Source organism: Callithrix jacchus, chromosome 14, assembly GCF_049354715.1.
Source record: "Callithrix jacchus isolate 240 chromosome 14, calJac240_pri, whole genome shotgun sequence".
Lineage (NCBI taxonomy): Eukaryota > Metazoa > Chordata > Mammalia > Primates > Cebidae > Callithrix > Callithrix jacchus.
Window position 1 is genome coordinate 88,480,048 of NC_133515.1, and position 24,573 is coordinate 88,504,620.

General features: G+C 51.5%; 1 protein-coding gene and 1 long non-coding RNA gene across 12 annotated transcripts in view; one reads left to right on the forward strand and one right to left on the reverse strand.

Moving 5' to 3' along the window:
- OTOF (otoferlin) overlaps nucleotides 1–24,573 on the forward strand; it is a 97,632-nt gene that overhangs the window by 29,941 nt on the left and 43,118 nt on the right. For 6 of the 11 annotated variants that reach the window (XM_035273590.3, XM_078349703.1, XM_035273594.3 and 3 more), the window contains exons 3-6: nucleotides 1,983–2,071; nucleotides 10,516–10,615; nucleotides 14,117–14,298; nucleotides 17,798–17,842. In XM_035273590.3, coding sequence (XP_035129481.3) covers nucleotides 1,983–2,071; nucleotides 10,516–10,615; nucleotides 14,117–14,298; nucleotides 17,798–17,842 — 416 coding nt within the window. The remainder of the gene's footprint in view (nucleotides 1–1,982; nucleotides 2,072–10,515; nucleotides 10,616–14,116; nucleotides 14,299–17,797; nucleotides 17,843–24,573) is intronic. The other 5 variants (XM_035273591.3, XM_035273592.3, XM_054244387.2 and 2 more) reach the window with 1 other exon arrangement.
- On the reverse strand, nucleotides 18,010–20,300 carry LOC144579338 (uncharacterized). The gene is made up of 3 exons (XR_013526728.1): nucleotides 20,222–20,300; nucleotides 19,014–19,109; nucleotides 18,010–18,141 (listed from the first exon to the last, which is right to left on the reverse strand). It is a non-coding gene; the product is annotated as an uncharacterized LOC144579338 (long non-coding RNA).

Sequence of the window (24,573 nt, forward strand, 5' to 3'; positions counted from 1 at the left end):
TGCCCAGGCTGGGAGAAGGAATCTCAGGGTTGGTGATGGCAAACGCGCAGGGTGGGCTCTCAGAAGCCTCCTCCTGAGCACCTGCTCAGCCACCAACAGAGTGCCCTGAATCACACACCTGCTCTGAGGCCTACTTCCTTGTATACAGAGCACGGAAGCCATTACCTGCCTCCTGGGCCATTGAAAACACTAAATGAATGAATACACATAAAGCATTCAGACCCCTGCATAAGACAAATTTCCCTATAAATGACAGCTATTATTACTATTATTATTTATTATTGGCCTATGATAATAATAAATTAGTCTGAATTTATTAGGGTATAAAATGGAACTGTCTGAATTTAGTAGGGTCTAAAATGGAACTAAAAAATAAAGAGTCACTGCCTTCCAGCCGATCTGTCAAAATCCTCTCTAACATGGTCTCTCCACAGCGTCCTGAGCAGCGTCCTCAGCGCTGCCTGGTCCTGTCCAGAAGGGCTTCCTACTCCAGTCTCGTGTCCTGTTCACCCCTGGCCACCCCATTCCCTTATGCTTGTGGCTCAGGGCGTGGAGTGGGGCAAGGACCCCTGCTGAGGCCCTCCGAATCCTCCCCAACTCCAGCTGGAAGCTGTGGGCCGAGGCTTGATGTCTGCCATGGACGGGGCCCCTCCCTGCCATGTGGTGGCTTCTCTGACATGCTCCAGCCAGGTCCGATGCTGCCAGCACAGCGGGCCTGCAAATGCTAGCTTTCTCATAGGATGCCACGTGGGTGCCTTCCATGGGAGACCTGAGTGTCCTGTCACATGGTATGGAGCCCAAGCTAGGACACCTGGCTCCATCGCATTCCTGCTCCTGCCATGGGACACAGCCCCACAGCCTCATCTGAGATGAGACTCTTACCCTAGTGGGCAGCTCATGGAAAAAGTGTCATCAGGTTACTTAAGCACAAATCAAAGACTTGTCACAGCCAATGTTGGCAGGCTGGGCTCTTTGCTCTGCAGTGTTCTGTGGGGATCCTGCCAGGCCACTGCCCTGCAGATGCCACTGGGGACCTGCATGCCACATTCCCCTTCTTGCAGGTACCTCATCGCCATGAGCCCGCCAGGAAGTACCACAAAAACAGCACGCCCAGCACAGAATTCTTCCCATCTTTCCCTCACTCAGTCTTCTTTCCTATCCCAGGAAGGTGGGCTGGGTCATGGCTGGAGGTAGCAGGGCCTTTGAGGAAGCCCTAGGAAAATATCTGGCTCTGCCCATGGGCAGCTCTTTACAGAATGGGGCACTGGGTCGCTTCAGTCTCCATTTTGAGCTCTCGTTGCCACTTTTAGGGCACCAGGAAAAATCCCAATCAAATTCCTATTCATCATTAGTACTAAGTTAGGGAGGAAGCAACACAGAGTGGTAAGGGCGAATCTAGAGACAGTGAGATGGGAACAGGCTGTGGGCCTGACCCCAGTAACACTAAGCAGCTCAACCCTGTCCCCGATGTTACCATTGCCGGAGTGAGGAGTGATTTGAACTCCACCTAGGAGTCCAGGTGGTGCCTGCACCGGTCAGGGTGATTCTGATGGGAGAGAGTTGGAAGCTCACAGCTTTATTCAGCACCCACCAAAAACCAGGCTTACACCCACAATCCTTGCTGTCACTCTGGGTCCCAACCACCACCCTGGTTGCCCATGGAAGCCGCACTGTGTGGGCAGTGAGAAGTCCTGGTTAGGTCCAGGCTCTTCATCTACCACATGAACTTGAGCAGGGCCCTCAACCCCTCTGAGCACTCCTTCAAAGTGAAAGAGGAGTGGACCCAATGTCCTCTCTACAAGGCGGTCGTCAGAACTAGATGAGATTCCAGGTGTCAATGTTTTGTCCCTGGGGAGCATGGGGCCCAAGTGAGGGACCACTCTGGCTGTTTGTTGGAGACCTGCACACCAGAGTGCCCTCATATGCCCCCAGACTCCTACCTGTTATTGCCACTAAAGCCAAAGCTGTCCCTCTCTCCCCAGACGTTTCGGTGGCCAGTGGCCAGCACCATCGACAGAAATGAGATGCTGGAGATTCAGGTTTTCAACTATAGCAAAGTCTTCAGCAACAAGTAAGTGCGGGATGGAGCAGGAGGGGCTGGGCCTGGAGGGTCTGGGAGCCTGCCCTTCTCCTTGGGCTACCCTCTGCTTGGGGCTTAAAAGGGGGACCTACACTCCCAACCTGCCCTGGATTGACCTTCAAAGACCAAAGAAGTCTTGGGCTGGTCTTTGATCCCCATTCTGCTCCCTCTTCTTGTCCTCAGAATCCCCCAGTCCTCCCAGCTGCTGTCAGCCAAGAACACCCGCCTCCTATTACCCCTTCTGTCCCCAATCCCATCAAAGCTTCCTGTCCCTTTCTTAAAGTCTCCCTCAATGCCACGCTGGGGACAGTTACCCACTGGAAAGACAAAGGATGGAGGGGCTGATGATCTCCTCCAAGAGATACTCTGCAGCCTTGAGGGCAGGCTTGACAGTTTAGGGTGCTGGTTTAGGAATCAGGCAAGCCAGATCTCAGACAATCGTTGTCAGTCACCTACTGCATGACCCTGGGAAGGTTACATACCTCTCCGATTTCAATGTGCTCATGTGTGAAAGGACATTTACCTCAAAGGGCAGCTGTGAGAATTAAGTGAGATAGATGTTCACTCACTCATTCAACAAATGTTTCCTAAGTGCCGACTGTGTATCAGATACTGAACTAGGTGCTGCAGAGGGCAGGGTGCCTAGCCTCATGGAGCTTCCACTCCACAAGTGAAATACACCTGCCATATGAGCATTAACACTATGAGGTGTTCAATCAAAGCAGTGTTCTTCTCTCTAGGCCATGGAGAAGAATTCAGAAGGATTTGAACAGGTTGGAATAGTGGCTAAGTATTATAAATGTAAAGTACCTGTCAAAAATTCAAAAATCACAGCCAGGTGTGGCACACACCTGTAGTCCTAGGTACTTAGGCAGATAAGTGAGGAGGATCATTTGAGGCCAGCCTGGGCAACATAATAAGATCCCATCTCTTTAAAAATAATGATTGCTCTTACACAAGCTGGAGGAGTTCATGGCTTAACTGCAACACGTCCAAGAAGGTATGGAAGTATTAGCTCACTGAGGACTCAGAAGACTCAACAGTGGGAGGAGACTACAAACAAAAGGAAAGTAGGCCCCATCCTAAGTCATACTAATAGAATTAAAGCGCCTCTGATCTGAGCAGGAACGACAAGGAGCCTACTGCTCTGATACTGGTTGCAGAGAATTCTTGTAGGTACCACCCTATAGTTGCCAGGAGGAAAGGGACTTTAAGGATCACCTTACGACAAATGGATGAAAGCCTGAAAGGGAAAATCACAGAGGACCTGTTCATCCATTCACCCATACATTGATCCATTCATCCACCCATTCATCTGTCCTTCCTTTTAGTCATCCATCTGTCTAACCATTTGTTTATCCATCAATTGACTCAACTCATCCTTCCTCCTTTCATCCATTTATCAATCCATCCCTCCATCCATTTTTAATTCATTTATCCACCCATTTATTCATCTGTCCATTCATCCATCCATCTATCCATCCATTCACCCATCCTTCCTTCCATCCATTAGTCCATCAATCCATCCTTCTATCTTTCCATCCATTCATCTACCATCCATCCTTTCATTCATTCTTCAATCCATTCATCCATCCTTCCATCTTTCTATCCATTCATCCACCATCCATCCTTTCATCCTTTTATTCATCCTTCCATCCACTCATCCATCCTTCCATCTTTTTTTTTTTTTTTGAGACAGAGTCTTGCTCTGTGGCCCACGGTGGGGTGCAGGGGCCTGATCTTGGCTCACTGCAATCTTCGCCTCCCTCAATCAAGTGATTCTCCTGATTCTCCTACCTCAGCCTCCCAAGTAGCTGGGATTACAGGTGCTCACCACCATGCCCAGCTAATTTTTGTAAATTTTGTATTTTTAGTAGACACAAGGTTTCACCATGTTGGCCAGGCTGGTCTCAAACTCCTGTTCTCTGCCCGCCTTGGCCTCCCAAAGTGCTGGGATTACAGGCATGAGCTACCACTCGCAGCCCATCCTTCCATCTGTCCATCCATCCATCCATCCATCCATCCATCCATCCATCCATCTTTTCATCTAGAAATGTCAACCTTGTAGTCACTCATTGTACACACACTAAACAAATACTTTCTGCCAGTCAGACACTGTGCTAGTCACTGGAGATACTGAGATGAGGGATTGAGGCACAGTCCCTGCCCCTACACTTCCAGAATGTTTTCTGCCATGGGAAGAAGAAAGAGAGGTGTGTACTTAGAGGCAGGATGAGGAACAGGCTTCTGGAAGACAGCAGACAGCAGAAAGATAACCAGCCTCTCCAGCCAATGTGCTGTCTTAGGAGATAATAAGCTCCTTGCCACTGGGAGAGAGTGAGCAAAGAGTGGATCATGTTGTAGAGGGGATTCCTGAGTCAGGAGAGGCCCAGACATCTGGGCTCCAGAGAGTCTCTGGTTCTGTGGGTTTTATTAGGAGCTTTCAAAATCTCAGCTGAGTGCGGGGCAAGGGCATTTCAGACCTGCTGGTAGAGCCACATGGAGAGTGTTTAGGGCACAGATGCCTTCCCTTTGCCTCCCATGGCATCACACCATTCAGGAAACTGCCTTTGGCACCCATAAATAAGGTTGGTGAGACCCCCACCAGGGGCCCCCAAGGCAAAGCACAGCCTTCTTCCCTGGTGTGAGATACTATGAGAGTGTGGCCTGTAAGGACAGGAGAAACAGGAACGAGTGCAAGGGCCACACATAGACCAAGTGGGTGTGAAGGAGGAAGCCGAATCAGAAGTCAAGCACTAGGGAGGGCGCCTGAGAGCTAGGAACCCAACTGTGGGTGTCAGAGCATCCAGGAGCCGTATGGCCTGGCCACTACAACCTTAGCTGTGCAGGAGAGGAAACTGAGTCTCAGAGGGGATCCTGAGGTCACATGGATAGACAGTGGTAGAGCCAGGGCTAGAATGCATGTCTGTTATCTCCTCTTCCTAATCCAACTCCCAGAAACCAAAGTATCTGAGCAGTGATGGTGGAAACTGAGGACTTGGAAGACATTGTTAAATTATTTATAATGAAAGCCGCCAGCCTAACCACTGAAATGCTGGAAACCCTTGAGCCCATCAAAAAACCACTACAACAAATCAGAAGTATTTGGGAAAGTGACTACCATGCAGTGAATATGTTGAAAGTTACAGTTTCCATTTGGTGGTTTCGTTTATTTGTTTGTTTGTTGTTTGTTTCGGAGAGAGTCTCACTCTGTCATTCAGGCTGGAGTGCAGTGGTATGATCTTGGCTCACTGCAACCTCTGCATCCCAGGTTCAAGTGATTCTCCTGCCTCAACTTCCCAAGTAGCTGGGATTACAGGTGCCTACCACCATGCCCAGCTAATTTTTGTGTTTTTAGTAGAGACAAGGTTTTGCCATGTTAGCCAGGCTGATCTCAAACTGGCCTCAGGTGATCCACCTGCCTCAGCCTCCCAAAGTGCTGGGATTACAGGCGTCAGCTACTGCATTTAATTTAGGTGTTAAGTGCCAATAAGAAGGAAGACAGAAAGGGGGATAGTTCCTATCCTAACTCTCCTTCTTCTCTCCCTGCCCCCATCCAAGAGAAGGCAGTGCCCTAATTCGTTTGTGGAATAAAAGAATGAATGAATGCCCCCGTGGTGTTAGGAGGCAGAGGGTATACAGAGCAGGAGAGCCTGCAGGAGGGAATCAGAGCAGCCTCTCTTCTCTGAATGGCTCAGGGCACTCAAAGGTAACACTCAGCATCACATGACTGATGCATTTGGGGAAACTGAGGTAACGGAGGCTGGTATGAGAAATGAGCCTGATCCCATCACTGCCATCTCAGAGAGAGGGACTGTCCTAGAAGCAGAGAGCAGCATGGAAACTGGCCCTCACCCAGTGGTTCTAGAGGCTGCCAGGAGGCAGAGACATGGTGTGAAGGAAGGAGGCATCCTAGTCAGAAACCAGGAGACCTTCACATCTGCTCTGCCCCATCTGGAACAAAGACCACATCCAGGAACCTTTGGCTTTCCCATGAGGAAGAAATGTTAGGTTCAGGAGATTTTGTGCATCCAGCTCTGCCTGCCTGGGACCTCTGAGGGGCCATGGCCTGGCCTCCAGCCTCCTGCCTGCTGAGGATGCCAGGGGCCCTGAATAATTCAGGAGTCAGGAGAGCAGGAGAGGCCTCGAAGGGCCCAGGACACCTGACACAGGCTCCCAGGGGAAAGTGATGAATTATTGACGGGATTCTGGTGCCCAGTTGCCGCTCTATTGTGGTCAGTTTGAGGGCCCGTCTGGGCTGGAGGCCTCCTCCTGCCAGCTAATTATCTGGGGATCCTAGCTTTTCCCAGCTGCCCAGCCCTCGTGGGGCCAGCCAGCCTCCTGTGAGAGGTGCTCTCTTTGCCCTGGTGACCTGGATGCCATGTAAGGCAAGCAGTAGGAGGACATGGAGTTAGCCCCAGCTCCTTCACCTAATAGCCCCCGGGAAACTGAGGCCCAGAGAGGCCTCTTGTCCAGGGTCACACAGCAGATTCAGGACAGAGGCAGGTCTCAGCTCAGGCCTCCTGACCCCTAGGCCAGTGCTCCTTCCCACAGAACACATGATCTCACAACTCCCATTTCCAGGGAAATGGCTCAGCCGTCTAAGGGGCATATGAGCCCACCATTCCTTTGTCATCCTGGGCCCCACTCTTTCAGGCAGCTCCTCCATGCTGACCCACGCAGAGGAGCAGGACCCTAATATGCGTGCAGACAGGATGCACATAGGCCAGCTGCGGCGGGCAGGGTCACCTCTGGGGTCACCACAGGGGCCGGAGCCAGAGGCTTCTCCTACCTCCTCCCGTCCCAGCTTCTTCCCAGAGAACATCTATAGAGGATGGGCTGAGGAATAGCATCCTAGAAGCAGAGTCAGGGCCTTTGTTTTGAAACTGTGTTTTCACAGCAAACACTGTTTTTGCTTAAATGGTATGTTACAGACCAAAGGTTTATAAAAATGCTTTTCTGTATACTTTACATAAGACTGAGATAATATTAATTATCTGTGTCAAAGAATATAATCTTTACTTTTATTTGAGAGTGGTTGGGGGTGAATCTTAGAAGTTAAAAGCCCCCAAGCCACTCTTGGGAGTATGGGAAATTGATTCCTTTAATCTTGCAAACTCCTAGCGCCCCAGTCCCCCTCTCCAGACCGTAGACCAGCCCAGGCTCTTGGAGGCTGTGTAGAGCTGGAAGAGTGGGGGACAGCCTGGATCTGCTGCTGGAGCCTGTCCTGCGAAGGAGACGCCCCCGTGTGGGCCCTCCAGATGGTCAGCCTTACGTATTATTAGAGAGGGAGGAGGGGCTGGCATCTGAGTGCTGGTGGTGTTCGAGGAATTTCGCATGAGCAGTCTCCTCACCACTGTCCGGTGGAAGTTGGAGGGCTAGGAGAAGGAGCCAACACCATACCACTGCCAAGGGGTGAAATCTCCCTTGGGTCCTGCTGAGTGAGCCCGTATCTGTCTGACTCCAGAGTGCAGCCTCTTCACTGTCTACACTGCTTCCCTTTAGGGATGGCATTCTGCGTGTGGATAGGGCTCAGACCAGGGTGTGAAGAGTGGGGGATTTGCCTGGAGCCCAATCTTGGCACACTGTGTGATTAAAAGCTGTGGCTGAATGGACTACCAGTGAGAGCCCCATCACTGTCACCACCACGGGAGTATCCAGCAGAGGTTTGAAAGCGCATGTCAGGGAGGTTGTTCCAGGGATTCCTCCTGGAAGGGGTGCTGGACAAGGTCTCCTCTCAGGTTCTTCCCAAGTCTAAGGTCTGAGACTCAGGCAGGTTAGGCCTAGAAGGCACCAGATGCCTCTCTGAGCACTTGCAGGGGGAATAGCTCCACCCTGCCCCCTGGGGGTGTCTTGTCACATTGCAGCACCTCTGCTAATCTTGGGGAGCTGTCTCTGCTGTACTTGGGCATCTAATTCTGCAGAGATGTGCCTGATTGCCCCAGGCTCAACAGGTGCCCGACAGGCCCTAGAGGAATCAAGGCAGCTGAATAGCCGTCAGCAAAGGGTAACAGTAGAGCAGGGATCCTCAAAGTGTCTCCCCAGCCAGCAGCTTCAGCATCACCTGGAAACTTGTCAGAAATACACATTCTCAGGCCCCCTCCCACCCACTGAATCAGAGCCTGGGGGCAGGGCCAGTGATGTGAACCAAAGTACGGTGGACTCAGTTCTGTGACTTCACATTAGAAACTTGAAGTGGCCGTAGTGGGAGTATTTATGCCACAGAAACCAGCAAAAGCTACAGATCAGCACTGCCCTCTCCTCTCCCACCAGTGACACATTTTCCAACACATCCACGGAGGAGGGTGTCGCAGCTATCTGTGTTTTCACAAGCCCTCCAGGTGATTCTGTTCATGCTGAAGTTTGAGAACCACTGATTTAGAACAAACGAGGAGAGGCTGCAGGAAGATGAGTGTATTCTTTTATGCCTGTGGTCTCCTGTTGGAATGTCTACATGGTATGGAAATTAAGAGTCCTCTTCTCTCTTCATTTTATAAAGACCAAATTGAGACTCAGGGACAGTGGCTCCAGGGCTCCTGGCCCCCAGCCCAGCACTTCCGTCTCTGGGGCACTGCCTGAGCTGGGGAGAGGTGCCTGCAGCTGTGGGAGAAGGCTTCCACGGGGCTGCTCGAAGCTCCCAGAAGCCCAGTTTGGCTTTAGAGTGGTATGAGCAGTTTCACCCTCGGGGAGGTGGAGTGCACTGGCAGATGAGACTCTGAGCTCCAGAGGGGAGCATTTCATATCCATCCATCATGGCTGCCCCTGCCACTTCCTCCCCTCACACAAATGGGAGGATTTTTTTTTTTTTTTAATCAGTGTTCACCCTCCACAGACCTCAGGGTGGTATACACATCAAGCACATCTAAGTCAGAATTCACCTGACACCTCACCTTACCCAGATGTGTCATTAATTACCTGTGTCCCTTCCCCTTCCATGGCCTCACTGTCTTCCTCTATCAATCTCAGGCAGATAATGCCCAAGGTCCCTTCCAGCTCTTACATGCCCTGGATGCTTCCCTCGCCTTTGTGCTTTCAGCTACAAATGGTGTGTGTGTTCCAATCCACCCCATGTAGAAGCATCATGTGAGGACGTCTCTCTGAGTTCCCTGTTCTCTCCCAGAGCAATAAAAAGCCTTCGGACCATGGGGTGCAATGGGGTCGAAGTCGACTCCATCAGCATTGATTGGGCACCACTGTTGTTCATTAATTCAGCCAGCAGATATTGAGATCTCTAGTATGCTAGAAATGTCAGACAGAGGCTGGAATAGAAAGCACCAGCCGTGCCCTTGAGAGGCTCACAGTTTAGAGGCAGCACGTGAGTAATGACGGACCCAACTGCTTTGGAGTGCTAGCTGTGTGCTGGGGGCTCTGATAAGAACACCTGCAGGGCCAGGCGCGGTGGCTCACGCCTGTAATCTCAGCACTTTGGGAGACCATGGGCAGGCAACTCACCGGAGGTCAGGAGTTTGAGACCAGCCTGACCTACATGGTGAAACCCCGTCTCTACTAGAACTATAAAAATTAGCCGTGTGTGGTGGCGGGTGCCTGTAGTCCCAGCTACTCAGGATGCTGAGGCAGCAGAATCACTTGAACCCAGGAGACAGAAGTCCCAGTGATCTGAGATTGCGCCATTGCACTCCAGCCTGGGTGACAACAGTGAAACTCCATCTTAAACAAAACGAAACAAAACAAACAAACAAAAACACTTGCAGATGATCTCATGTAGTCCTTCAATAACAACTCTGTGAAGCAGGGCTTGTCAGCTCATCTTACGAGAAAACCGAAACTGAGAGAGCTTAAGGAAGTTGCCCATGAAGCAGGTAACTTGCTAGTCAGTGTCAGAGCTGGGCTTCAGATCCCTGTCTCTTGGACACCAGGACTGTGCTGTTAACCAAAGCATTGCACTGCCTTTCCCCAGCTGTGCAGCTCCGTGGGGACGCTGCAGTCACAGGTTCCGGCCATCCAGGAACTTACAGGCTGCGGATGCCGAATGGATGAGCGAGCGCTGTTTGTGTGGGCTGGAAGCCTCGGTCATGGTTAGGGAGGTGGAAGCAGAGGAGCTACTTGTCCAACCAGGAACCTCAGGTCCTTCCCCAGCCTCCACACTGAGCATCTGGAAGCTTCTCTGCAAGGGCTTAGTTGAAACTGGAGTCCGTGCACCCTTCTCTGCAGTCTGTAGACATCCCCTAAGGGTGCTCACTGCTCCTTGGAGCTCTCCCAAGGAAGTGGGCCTCCCACAAACAACCATCCACAGTGGGACATGCTGCCCTGGCTGCGACCAGCCCTGACTCCTGGGCCACCTTCTCCAACCCAGCCCAGAGCCGGGAGCAAGCTCACCCGAGTCCTCCCCAAGCCATTACAGCTCTTGGGACGTCAGTCTTGTTCCTCACCCTGGTCTCTTCCATGTCACCACCGTGCCCCCTTTCCGTCCCCAGGCTCATCGGGACCTTCTGTATGGTGCTGCAGAAGGTGGTAGAGGAGAACCACGTGGAGGTGACCGACACGCTGATTGATGACAACAATGCTATCATCAAGGTGGGTGTGCCCCAGGGAGCTCCTGGACTTTGCCCTATGGGGCCATCTGGGTGTCTGTTCTCCCTGCCCCACACATGGAGTGGTCTGGAGAATGTCCCACATGCATGGTGAGGTGTGGCAGGAGGAGGAGACTCAGGTCAGACTCAGCCAGAACGGCTTGATCTGCAGCCGTGTCTGGGGCCCTGCAGTAGGCGTCTCTGTGCTTCCTACAGTGAGTCACTAAAGAGGCTTCTCTCATCACTCAAAGGCCAGACTGAGCCCTGCAGGGGCTCGAGGGCATGACCTTCACTCTGCACATCTGGCTCGGCTTCCCCCTGGGAGGGCAGAGACCTCATTTCCTATTGTTTGTCGCATCCCAGACCGTTTCAGTGAGCATGCATGCACTAGTGATGCACAGCCCCGAGGCTCCTGATACGTGTTCTAACAAAGGAAGGAAGTGACCCACTAGGAAGGCCTAGCCCCAGGCTCTGCTTTCATTCCTCAGTCCTCTTGAGCTCAGCCATGGCCACTCGTGGGCACCTGGCATGATGATGAGAAACAGGTATGAATCTTGGGCCACTCACTGACTGTGTGACCTGGGCAAACTACATGTCATCTGCAAAGTGAGCACAATTACAGTATCCATCTGACAGAATTGTTCTGAGAATTAAAGGAGAATACACAGAAAGTACCTAGAACAGATATGCACAATAAATCTATAATATTGTTAGCTATTGTTTCCTGACCTCAGTTTACCCATGTATAAAATGGGGCTGTGCCATGGGGTCCTATGTAATATATGGCCCTATGTAGTGGCCAGGAGGAACAGCCTCAGAAGCCAGGACTGCAGCCATGGGGGAGTGAGAAGGAACCCTCTTCTCCCACGGGCAGGGGTGGGCAGGGAGGGTTTCTTAAAGTTACGTGGGTCTCAGCCACCACAACAAGGGGAGAAGGGGTACAGAACAAGCCACATATGGAGACCAGTGGGAGGAGGGCTGGTAGGAGAACACAGAAGCCTGGATGAAGCATGGATTGTGTGGGAAGTGAGATGAGAGGACTGGGGAGCGAGCAAGACGGACAGACAGCACAGCCCATGCCCTGGATTTCCAGAATCAGACTTAAGATGTTAGCGGAGGAAAGGACTCACAGATCACCTAGCTCACTTGCCACCCACCTCCTCTACCCATTGTTATAAACAGGAACAGTGAAGCCCTACATGCAGAATAAATTTGGCCACGGTCAGAGCAATAGTCAACAGCAGAGCCAACACAGAGACCCAGGACTTCCAATGCCAGACCACCATTTTCCCACAACAACATACTTGGTTTCACATTTATTCCACAGAAAGGACATGGGGCTTGGAGACAGGCAGCCTGGGCCCAAATCCCAGCTCTGGTACTTCCTAGCTGCGTACTTAAAGCAAGTCATTTAATCTCCTGATATACTAGGTAAGGTAGGTTGCAATGGTGAAAAGATCTAATGAGTGTACATAAAAGCCTCTTGGCATGATGTCCAGCACGGCGACGGGTCAGAAAACATGTGCACCTTTCCCTTCCCTTGGGAAATCTAAGCTGGGGCACCGAGCGGTCCAAACACCAAATGAGGGCCACCTATCTGGGGCTCAGGCACAAGTCACCTCTAGACCTGTGAGGAAGGTTGATGCCTTCTGGGGACCTCCCATCACCCGTGTAGCTTGAGGAAGGAACTAGAATGAGTATTCCCTGTGCACTGGGGGAAACTAGAGCTGCAAGAGAGTAATGGCCCCAGGACACAGAGCAGGAAGCCCAATTATGATTCTTCATTGCTAAGCCTGAGCTCGGGCTGGGTGCTGTTAGAAACAGATATTCAGGGCCTGGAGTGGTGGCTCAGGCCTGTAATCCCAGCACTTTGGGAGGCCAAGGCAAGTGGATCACGAGGTCGAGAGATTGAGACCATCATGGTCAACATGGTGAAACCCCGTCTCTACTAAAAATACAAAAAATTAGCTGGGCATGGTGGCGTGTGCCTGTAATCCCAGCTACTCAGGAGGCTGAGGCAGGAGAATTGCCTGAACCCAGGAGGCAGAGGTTGCAGTGAGCCGAGATCGTGCCATTGCACTCCAGCCTGGGTAACAAGAGCGAAACTCTGTCTCAAAAAAAAAAAAAATAGAAATAGATATTCAGTACCACAAAGAAAAATTAGCACGGAGACAAATGATCTTGTAATGATGCAATTTTTATTTCCTGGACTTCAAAAAGGGTACTCTTGCTAGCCATCTTGCCACAAGAGTACAATGAACAAAGGAAAACAGACAAATTTATCCCTTACGCACTTGGGGTGGTCCTTACTGCTGTGTCTGATCTCCATTGGCTGGAGCCAGACCTCACAGTCTAAACCAAAACCCGATTGGCTAATAACTTAAAACTTTTCTAAACGGGTAAAAGCAATGGAGAGCTGGGACATGTCTGTGAGCACGTCCAGAACAGGTATCTTGGTTAAAGTACAAGGACATAGAATGTACTACGTGACTGTGAGCATGGCATGTCTAACAGCTACATAGGATAGGGCTTAACAAAGTTATTAGCACACTTATTCTTTAACAAGAAAGGAAACTTTAAAAAATAACTTTTCTACTTCCCACAGGCCCTTTACTTTCTCCCAGAGGAAAACCCTAGGGCAGCTCCAAGATTCTCTCCCTCTCCAGGGTAGGAAGTGTGGGTGTGAGCCTGGCCTGGGCGCCTCTCCTGGAGGCCACTTTCAGCTCATTCTGATGCATTTCCAACAAGCCGATTTCTGGCTGGACACGCCTCATGCCCACAGGAAGCCCTTGTTCTGAGGAGAGGAGGTGACCTGATCATGGGAATGCCGAATGGCACTCTGGGTTATGTATACAGTGGACTCAGGGGGTGAGTCCAGCCTCAGTTGTCCCAGGCAGGCCAGGCCCCTCCACCTTGAGCACCAGGGAGGAGTGGAGCCACGGGCCATGGGACCTGGAGCCAGATCCCAGTAAGCTGACCGGGTCTGCACAAGTCAGCCTTCCAGACCCTCCGTTTCTTCTTTTTTCTTTTCTTTTTTAACAGATTCTTGTTCTATTGCCCAGGCTGGAGTGCAGTGGTGCAGTCCTGGCTCACTGCAACCTCCACCTCCTTTAAGTAATTACTTGATCCTTCAAGTAATTCTCCTGCCTCAGCCTCCCAAGTAGCTGGGATTACAGGCATCTGCCACCATGCCCAGCTAATTTTTTCATATTTTTAGTAGAGATTGGGTTTCAACCATGTTGGCCAAGCTGGTCTCAAACTCCTGATCTCGTGATTTACCTGCCTCAGCCTCCCAAAGCGCTGGGATTACAGGGGTGAGCCACCATGCCTGGCCGAGCCTCTGTTTTCTCATTAGCAAAATGGGGTAGAGGGATCATACCATCCTGACCTCCTCTAGTGAGGTAAGGGTGTGGAAGCACTGCAAAACACCACCAAGCAGCCACATAGACAGGGTAAGGATTGCTGTCGCCGTCCCAGCTGCTCATCACCCCCTCTCTCCCTTCAGACTAGCCTCTGTGTGGAGGTCCGGTATCAGGGCACCGATGGCACAGTGGGCTCCTGGGACGATGGGGACTTCCTGGGAGATGAGGCTCTTCAAGAGGAAGAGAAAGACAGTCAAGAGACGGACGGACTGCTCCCAGGTTCCCGGCCCAGCTCCCGGCCCCCTGGAGAGAAGAGCTTCCGGAGGTAACAGGCAGGGCCCTTCTGGCTGCCCGATGCCCCCAAGACACAGGGAAGAGGCCTAGGGCCTGGTCCCCCTGGCAGGCCTGTCTAGGCCTGGCTGGGCTCAGAGTATAGGGCTGAGCTTCTGGAGAAACATCCAAGAGGTGGGAAGATGTTTCTGCAGCCCACCACCCAGCCATCTGCCCCTGAGCTCACTGGGCAGGGAGCAGCTGCAAGTCCAAGGCCAAGGTCTCCCCCACAGCCCTGAGGGAGGTGGGGCCCTAACACAGGGATGGGGCTACATCTCCTGCCTTTCTCAGAGAAAGGAAGACGGGGATGGGAGGGACCCTGGCCTCTCTGGTTCAAGACCCAGCAATGTCCACCAGGTACCAGCAGCCTGACCTGCACTCTGGCCCAGTGAGGAGGCCCAAGGGAGGGCGGCTCTTCCTGCAAGAGTGAAGCCAGTGATCCTAGCTGGGCCCTGGCCTTTCTTCCTCTTGAAAAGAGAGTGTGCCCGGGAACCCCCAGAGTCCAGGATTATGCCCTGCAAGTGTCCTGCCATCCACAGACCGCAGGAGGCTGGGTCCGGGCAGCTCATTCCACGTGCACTATTTTTACAAAACAGAAAACACAGTTGTATTACTATTAGAGTCCAAGGGGACTCTAGTCTGGGCTAGCCTGGTAAGACATTGTCCATGGGTTCCTAGGTCACTGAAACATATGTGTTAAATGCCAGTAAGTCAAGGGTGCATCTAAAGGACCAGGGTGTGTTTTGAGAAGGGACCCTCCATGCCATTACAGGAAACATACCCCTGTAAGCTCCTTCCACACTTTCCTTTCCAAGTAAAGGTTACTCAGCCCCTCCACTGAAGAAAGCATAGTTTCTAAATTAGTGTAATTGAATTGAAATACTTTTATGAGACAAATATATTTTCTCCTTTGCACTTGAATGAGTTCCCACCCTCTTAGGCACCCCTCATGCACACGTGCACATGTGTGCACATACACAAGCTTCAGAAGCCCTGGGAGCCAGATGAGTAATAGTAACAAGGTCAAAGTGACTAGGCCTGCCACAAATATGGTGAAACTATCTACTCCAGGCCAGCCGCCGGCATGGGGCAGCCCCACACCAGCTTGGAGCTGTCCCCTCGGACTCCTGGCTCCTCAGCAGAAGACCCCGGCCTGAGTCCCAGCTCTGCCTCTTACTCATCATGTGACCCTTGATAAGTCACAAAACCTCTCTCCTCACCTGTAAAGTGGGGGACACAGCAATGAAAACCCCCTGCTCTGCTGTTGGGAGAGCCAGAGGAATCATGGAGGAACAGGTGGCAATGGAGGTGCTGAAGGCTGCCCATGTCCAGGCTGGTGACAGACAAACAGGTTTCTTGGGAGCCCCCATCCATCTGTCAGGATGTCTCACAGGAGTGTCAGGATTGAGTGAGGTGCACCTGTGAGCCCCCACCCCTGTGCCTGGCATGCGGCAGGTGCTCGGCCAGTGCTCACTTCCTTCCTCTTCACAGACTCCATGTTACCCTGATGTCAGCTTCTGCGCTGAGCAGCACTTGACCTTCTGGCTCAGGCGCTGTCCAAGCACCTTCTCAGCTCTTGTACCCTACTCTATACCACAGTCTCTGCAGAAGCCGCCCACACAGGAGCCTTACTGCCCAGGGGCAGGGGTAGGAGAATCATTTACTCCATGTTCCCCTCGCATCCCCAGGCTCCCAGTGTTGCAGAGACAGAATGAATCCCTAACCACGTGGGCACTCCACACTCAGCAGCACAAAATCGGTGTCCCAGACCCTTGCAAGGCAGTGGATGCCTGCCCTAGACTCTGGAGAGAAAGAGACTTCGGCCCTGACCACACTCACATGCACACACATGTGCACACAAGTGCCCATGCGTTTGCACAGACTCACATGCACTGCGTCACACCGCTGGATTCTGGGCTCTGCTGCTGATACTGGTCTGTAGGAGCCACATCTTAGAAAGGATGAAGAAGGAAACCCCAGCTTTAGTCTTGCACCTAAACTTTAGACACCTGAGCCTTTCCTCCTGAGTCCCTGTATTCTGCCACCCTCTCCTCTTCTCATTTTCTCTACCTGATCTGGCTCTCCTGCCCTCCATGACCCCCACCCCCTCTGCTGCCCAAAACCTCTTCTGCTGGTGTCTTCTCTGCTGGGTGTCATCCAGGAGGAGTTTGGGGCAGGAGCCACTTTTCTCATTCTCCTTATTGATCATTCTTCCATTCCAGTGGACACCTGCAGAAGCCAGGTACCTTCCTCCTATCCTGGGGCCAGAGGGCAGTGGGGCACTGTGCATGGTAGGGCTCTGAGGCAGAGGGGCATAGGGTGGGCATGCAGAAGCGTGTACATGTGGGGTCAGTACACAACACGCAGCCTCACACCAAGAGTGTTTTTAATCGTTCCAACAGCCCCTAGAGAGCTCGAAAGGCCTCTGCTGCCCGCCTTCTCCAGGCTGAGCCCCAGAGTTGCAGCAGCTCCCAAAGCAGCTCAGAGGAGCCGGCACAGCCGGCCGCGCTGGGATGTTGTGCTTGAGACACGGTCGTCCTCTGCCGGGAGCTGTTCTCTGCTCAGTAATCTCAGGTCTTAGCTGATTTGGGCAGCCAGAGGCCTGGCTGATATTACAGCCTTTGAATTACAGACTGACCTGCTTGCCTAATGTAAGGGTTAGCCGGCCAGAGCTGGACTCCCACTGCGCTGCATCTAGGACTTCAGGTCTTGAGCCATCAGGGCATGGAGTCAAGCCTACCTGGGCAGCTCTGTGCCAGAACAGGGTGTGAGGAGAGGAATCATTTGCTAATTGTTATTCATTTTCTTGTCTTCATCTTCATTGTCGCGGCATTGGGAAAGCATTGAGAGAACATTCTGGAAAAGTTTTCTGGAAGCCTCCCTAAAGTGAGATAGGAGCACCGTTTTCCCCTGCTCTGAGTCCTGGAGTCATAGATCACTTACTGCCCCACCTACACCCCCAAAACTTCCCCACCCACCAGTGCCCCCTCCACAGCAGCACCCCCAGCCCCCTCTCAGCCTCGAAGAACAGGCTTAGCCCACTGTTTCCCTAGAGGCCCAGAGCCTGGGAGTTCCCATCCCATTGGAGGGGAACAGGGGAGCCAGTGGGCAGAGGAGCAGGGTGGCCCAGAGCCAGAGGGTGGCCAAGCTCATCTAACCCAGTGTTCCCTGAGGAAGTTGCGACCCACAAGGTGGAATCTGCACACCTTAGCCTGGTGCCCTGAGATACCAGAGCTTGGGGCTGAGACAGTGGCCACCCAGGCCCAGCACTGTGGGCCCTTCCCCTCTCCCCAACGGCAGAGTCCACAGCCCTGGGACCCCTACCCTGAAGACCTAGGCTTGCTACTGTGAGCAGCTGTTGGGGGAGAGGTCAGCAGGATAAGGAGTCCCCTAGGGAGAGTCTAGGTCTGCGGGGCCAGGGCTGAGGCCAGTGTCTCTGGTCCACAGCCTCTCACATGTGTCCCCTTGTCTCCTCATTTCTTCTCCCTACTCAGCAAAGGCAGAGAGAAGACCAAGGGAGGCAGAGATGGCGAACACAAGTAGGTGTCCCAGGCCAGGGCAGATGGGCATCATCCCCGCAGGCTGTGGAGGGTGGGGCAGGCTCGGCTGAGAGGCTCAGGAGTGGGTTGTCCTGGCGGAGCTGTTATGGGGAATGCAGGGTCAGGGAGGCCTTTTCTCCTGGCCACAGGGATGAAGGATGAGAGGGGTGAGGGTGGGGGCAGGAGGTGGCCAGGCCATCTGGTGTCCACTCTGGGCTTTTGGGGGGGTGACCGTCTTCCTGTCAGTGTTTTGTTCCTCCTCCACTGTTCAGCCCCCATCCTGTGGCCTTCAGGCTTCCCTGTGAGGGAGGAGACAGCTAAAGGCAAAGGGGAGAGGGGCATGAGGACCTAAGGGACCCCTCCCCCAACAAGGTCAAGGCAGAGCCAGGCAGTTGGGGGCCTGAGGAGGCGGAGCTCTGGGTATTGTTGTGGCTGCAGGTCGTGGGCGAAGCTGGAGACCCCCAGGAAGCTAAGGAGAGGCGACCATTCAAGCAGCCCTCTCTATCTTCATCTCCGCAAAAGACTTCCTGGGGAAATGAGATCGGGGTGCTCTCTGGAGAGAACTGGAGAAGGGGACTGTAGATGGGAGGGCCGGTCACAAGGACCTGGGAATATTTGAAGGCTGGGGGTTGTGAATGGGTCTGGTAGGCACCCCTAGAAGCACACTGACATCTGGAGGACTCTAGCATCACGGGGTCTCACAAGGGCAGGGTAGCCAAGGCTGACCACACTGGAGGAGGCCCCCTCAACACCTGCTCTTACACATGACAAAGCTGAGTCTCAGAACAGGGCCGAGCTGGAACCAGAACACACAGAACCTGATTTCTAACCTGGAGCTCACCATAGACCCATGAAGTTTAGAGCACTTAACTGTACCCTAAGTTTAATCTAATTTTCTAAACACCAATGAGAGCTAAAAAGCCAGGAATGTGGTCTTTCTATTTTCCAGATAAGGAATCTGAGCCCCAGAGATGTTAAGAGGTTTGCTCAAAACTGGCCTCAATACATTAAAAATTAGTTCATCTGAGGATGTCCTGGGAATATCAGGATTGTGTGTTTAGGGGTCTGAACCAAGCAACACTGGTGTGGCCTTGGGGTGTCTGCTTGCATTAAGATCCTAGGGAACTCAGCCTCATTCATTGCTTCAAAAAAAGTATGAGTCGTAACTCACGTTTGTTTCGTACAAGCAAAAGCAATGGTGATGCAGCGTAAATTCGGTAGTGATGGAGGAAATGGCGCTGTGTAGAAGGAGCTCCAGCCCAGAGACCTGAAGGATTGAGGCGTTTTCCAGGTTCCCAGTAAGGAAAGAAGCCTCCGGCAGAGCATGTGTCAAGGCTCAGACAGGGCCAGGGAACTGAATCCAGGGCAAGTGGAGATGATGGGGAATGCTGAGCTGGGGATCCCCTTAGGGAGTCCTTCAGGGTTCAGGTTTCTCCACAGATGCTTAGATGTAAAGGGCATATGAATGAGATACGAGCAGCCTGTCCAGCCCCAGGTTCTCTGCCTGAGATCGGCGATGCTCTAAGGCCCTTCTTGATGCCCAGCTCCTCATTCTGTCCCAAGCCAGACCCACAGGGACACAGACTGGCCTGATCCCTTTGACTGGCTACCGTTGGAGTAAGAGGTGCCTCACAGTGCCAGCAATTAGTAGGTCCACAAAAATGCTGGTTCCCTAGCCCTTCTGTGTCCTAATTTCTTGCCATCTCTAATTAGCACATGAGATAAAGTAAACTGGCATGTATTGTTATTATTATTTTAATGTGTAGAGCAATACGATTATTGAAAGAATAGGAAAATTGGATTTCAAGAAGAGATTGAACAAATGTAGGCCAGGTGCAGTGGCTCACACCCATAATCCCAGCACTTTGAAAGGCCAAGGTGTGTGAATCACAAAGTCAGGAGTTTGAGACCATCCTGGCCAACATGGTGAAACTCCGTCTCTGCTAAAAATACAACAACAACAAAAAAATTGGCTGGGCATAGTGGCAGGTGCCTGTAATCCCAGCTACTCGGGAGGCTGAGGCAGGAGAATCACTTGAACTCGGGAGGCAGAGGTTGCAGTGAGCTGAGATCGTGCCACTGCATTCCAGCCCTGGTGACAGTGATACAAAAAAAAAAAGAGAGATTGAACAAATTTTTAAACTCTTTAGCCTGGAGGACTGAACGGGGGGCCAGATTTCAATCTCGGCAATGCTAATGTGTGGCAAAGCTGGTTTGTATCTGTCTCCACTCTTGAGAAGAGATAAATGGAAATAGATTGAAGTTACAGTAGAGGAACAAGATTCAACCCGTGAAAGAACTCATACTGTGTGACATTCTGGGATAGGCTGGTTTGAGGAGATAGGAAATCACCCCAGCATCTTCCCTGCTGCTACTTACTTGAGCCTTGCAAAGGCCTGGGCCCCAGCAAGAACTGAAGAGCCAGCTTCCCTGACAGTCCTTGGGTCAGGATAAGTGCATGGGAGTCACATAATAGAAGGGTCATCCCAACCCTTCTATTATGACATGGGCACATGTGCAAAGGGGCCAGTTTGGGGACAGGGTGGTTCTTGTATAAAGGGTCAACCTGTCCTGCCCTCCTGTAGGAAGCTATTCAAAAACTAACTGAAATTCAACACACTTTCAAAGATACCTGTTAAGACTGAAATTATGAAATTCCCTGTGCTTGGGGCATGGAACATTTTTAAAAATAAACCATTAAGGGGTGCTTGGATGACATGCTCCCAGGTTTTGAAAACTGAGCTGTTCGAGCAACGCAAAGAAGGACCTCAGACCCTGTTTCTCATCGATAGGAGTCTTCATCCTGATCGATGACCTGAGGTCTTAGCTAATGAGTCTAGTAGTTTCAGCTGAAGCCAGTCATGGGCAGAAGCCCTAGGCAGTGAATGGACTCCACCTGCCGTTCATTTATGGTTAGGGCTCTCTATTAAGCTTCAGAGTAATCCAGAGACCTGAATTAATGAAACACTCGGGTCACTAAATTTAGTTTGGTGAATGTTCCCAAGTCATTCTGAATACTAAGCTCTTTCTAGGACCCTGTGTGCGCCACACAGCCAGGCAACATGCTTCTAAATCTGGGCCATAAAATGAGCAGAGAAATCATCAGATTTATAAATGACGAGTTTACAATAAGTGAACTAATTTTAGCGTTTTTTCTCTAGAGAGAAATACCAGTCTAGATTGTAGGCGTATTTCACTCTGACCATGGTGAATGCGGCAACAGGAAACTCAGATGGATTCTGAATCCTAAGGGTCCTGAGGCACTGGCCTCCCCCTGGCTCTTGCTTCTCAAGTTTTAATGCGCCCAAGAATAAGGAGCCGTTTGGTTGCAAAGTGAGTTTTCACTGAGTTGATTATTGGCTTGTTTTCTTTGTCTGTTTCTCGCCATATCCTATTTTTGGTAATTGTGGAACTCAACTAGACCAAACACAGAATTTTATTTTGAAAACCAAAACGTCCAGGACAACAGAAACCTAATCAGCAAATTACATTTTTTTGAAATCTAAGTCTTTCAGACAAGTAGGTAATCTTCAAAATTCCCTGATTAAGTTGACATTTTATTTCAAAAATCTCCTTTACAGAGTGATGACATTATGCTCTACTGATTACAATTCAGATTAATTGAAGAGCAAGTCTAGGAGACTCAGGTACAGAGAGAGCCTGTAGTAAGAATTCTGGAAAGTACATCCTTCACTACACATTTCTGCATTTTTAATGAAGAGACAAACACGATATCCTTTTGAGATATTGCCAGGCACACGGGAGTACTACCAGTACTACCACTTCAGACGACTAAATTATGCAGGGTTGGGAAGGGGAGATTTCTCCTTTGAGTTGCTTCAAGGTACTATAGAGATGTTTGGACTAGTATAGTGTGTGCGTGTGCGTGTGTGTGTGCGTGTGTGTGTTTGAGAAAGAGTGTTGCTCTGTTGCCCAGGCTGGACTGCAGTGGTGCAATCTTGGCTCACTTCAACCTCCACCTCCCAGGTTCAAGCGATTCTCCCGCCTCAGCCTCCCAAGTAATTGGGACTACAGGTGTGCACCACCATGCCTGGCTAATTTTGTATTTTTAGTAGAGATGGGGTTTCTCCATGTTGGCCATGCTGACCTCAAACTCCTGACCTCGTGATCCACCAGCCTCTACCTCCCAAAGTACTGAGATTACAGGCATGAGCCACAATACCTGGCCAGGATAAGTATAGTTTTTTAAAGCCTCAATCATTACTTCCAAATCTGTTTGTGTTAAGGGATAAAGTCACTTTCAAATTCAAGGTCCATAAGTGCCCCAGGGATGCCTCGGGTCCTTTTGCACCTGGGCGAGTCCATGGGACCCGCCTCTGAAAGCCACCATTCATTTCCTGCTATCTTGCACTGCCCCTGGGCCTCAGACAGCAGGGCCAGATCCCATTCCAGGGGGCTAGCAGCTGGCTTCTCCAGGCAGGGCCTGCCTCTGACCTGCCAGCTCAGAGCACTTCCTCTATGGGGAGGTGGGGAAGGGGCAAGGGAGAGGGAAGTCTGTGGCTGGAGCAGGCTGCAGTGGCAAAGGCGCTATGTAGGTCACACACAGGGAAGGGCTGGGGACTCTAGGCATGACACAGCCCAGGAATGGCCAAGAAGTAATGGTACAAAGTCAAACACTGAGCCTTGCAGAAGACTCCTGGGTAATTCAGGAGAGGCATAGGTGAGCAGCAAGGCTGGGAAAAAAGGAATCCCAAGTACTGAGGCAGGAAGCAACATGTGGGGAGGTGGGGTGGAATGAGAACCCACAGAAGCCACACTTCTGAGGCTGGGCCTGTGGCAGGCATCAGGACAGCCAGCGCCCCTGCCCTTGGGGCCACCAGGTGGGGAGAAAATCCCACAGGATACTTCAGGGCAAGTCAGCCAGGATGGTCCTTTCCCCACCACTACCCAGTTATTTCTGGTGAGTTCACTGATCTGTTTAACATTATGTCACCAGCAATTTAACATGTACAGCAGTCCCTTCCCAAATGTGTGGATGCTCAGGTTCTTTTTGAATGAGCCCCTTCTTTATAAACATCGGCATGGTCTGTGGGACTCCACAGATGACAGCATCCTGATCTGTAAACTGTGCCGCCACACAGACCATACATGTATCTATGGGTGCCAGCCCTGTGGCCTTTTAGCTAAAATTCCAAATGGTCAGGTTGGGATGGAATTTGTGCCCACAGAAAAGTGCAGTCCTATGGCATTGAGGCAAAGGACCTGAGGTGCAGTGAAAATATTGTTGGCTTAGAACACAGGAGCTTTCTGCTTCAGTCCCAGTTCTGCCACTCACTGAGTGATCCTGCAATTATTTTCACCTCTCTGAGCCTCAGTATTTGTATTGGTTGAATGAGGAGAAGCATATGGCCCTCAGAGGATTGCCAGGAAGATGAAATGAGCAGACATCTGCAGACATCTGGAAAGGCCTTTGGCCCTATGTAGTCTCTTTTTGGCCATTCTGTGTGTGTGTGTGTGTGTGTGTGTGTGTGTGTGTGTGTGTGTGTAACTCATCTCCCCCATCAGAAGGCAAGAAGCTTTTAAAAATAATTCCAAAGGCATCAGCTTTGATTTTAGAGCCTCTTTCTTTCCCTTTCTTCCCATCGTCATATTGCAGACAATATGCTTACTGAAGAGAGCAGACATCAGCCTTCTTCCATTCCTTTTTAGGAATTCAAGAACATGCTAATGTTTCCTAGATTGTGAGCTGCTGCCACTAGAAAAGGGTGATTCTCAATTGTTCCCTCACTGGGATATGAATGTGCCTTTGTCCTACGTATGAACATTAAAGGAAAGGCCTGGGGATTGTGGAGCCAATTTGGGGAATAAGATTGGCTCCACAATCCTGAGGAGAGGGGCTTGGGGTTTCAAGGCCATCTGCCTGAGGACAGAAAGATTTTCCCCAGCCTCCCATAGCCCAGCATAAAGAAAAAGGATCTGGGGTCTTAGAAACCATAGTCAAGCCTCCACAGGGAGATGCGTGACCCAAAGAGGGGTCTGCCATAAGTGAGCTCCAGTTTGCAGCCCACACCTGGCCCCACCTGGGCCTACAGGATGATGGGGCCCCACCCAGGAGGAGGGAGAATGGGAAGTGGAGGGAGTCAGGTATCCACTCATGCAATATGGATGGGGTAATGGAATACTGCATGTTACCCCCTGCTGATCCTGCTCCTGGTGCCTCCTGGTGCCGGGGACCACAGGCTCTGCTGCAGGGACATCACTGAAGGGCAGTGAGGACCCTTGTCCCTTTTCTTCAGCCCCCCTCCCCCGACTGCAAGGCCCTTCACCTGGGGGCACAAGGCCACAGAGGAAGAGGTAGGAACTATGGAGCCTGCCATAAGTTCCTGGGGTTGGGGGAAAGGGGGATTCAGCAGTGAGAGGAGACAGGTAGAAGGGGCAAAAGCCAGGACCTAAGATAGATGGAAAAGGGCCTACCTCCCCCTTTTCCATGGACCAAGGAGCATCCCAGAACACTGAGGGGTTGGTGAAAGACCAGTCAGGCTTTGAGCACCGGGGCCATCTGAGAACTGAACAGCTCATTTCAACCACATCTCCCATCTCCTCCTCAGCCTTTGCCCCTGAGTCCCCTCCCGTCTCTGCCCCACTGTTCTGATGCTCTGTCTCCAGTCCTCCCGCTTTTTCTCTAACCAGCTGAGACAGGGTACAGGGTCAGGGAGGATGAGTGTGGAGGGCTTGGAGATCTGGGGAGACTAGACTGAGGGGCTGGGATC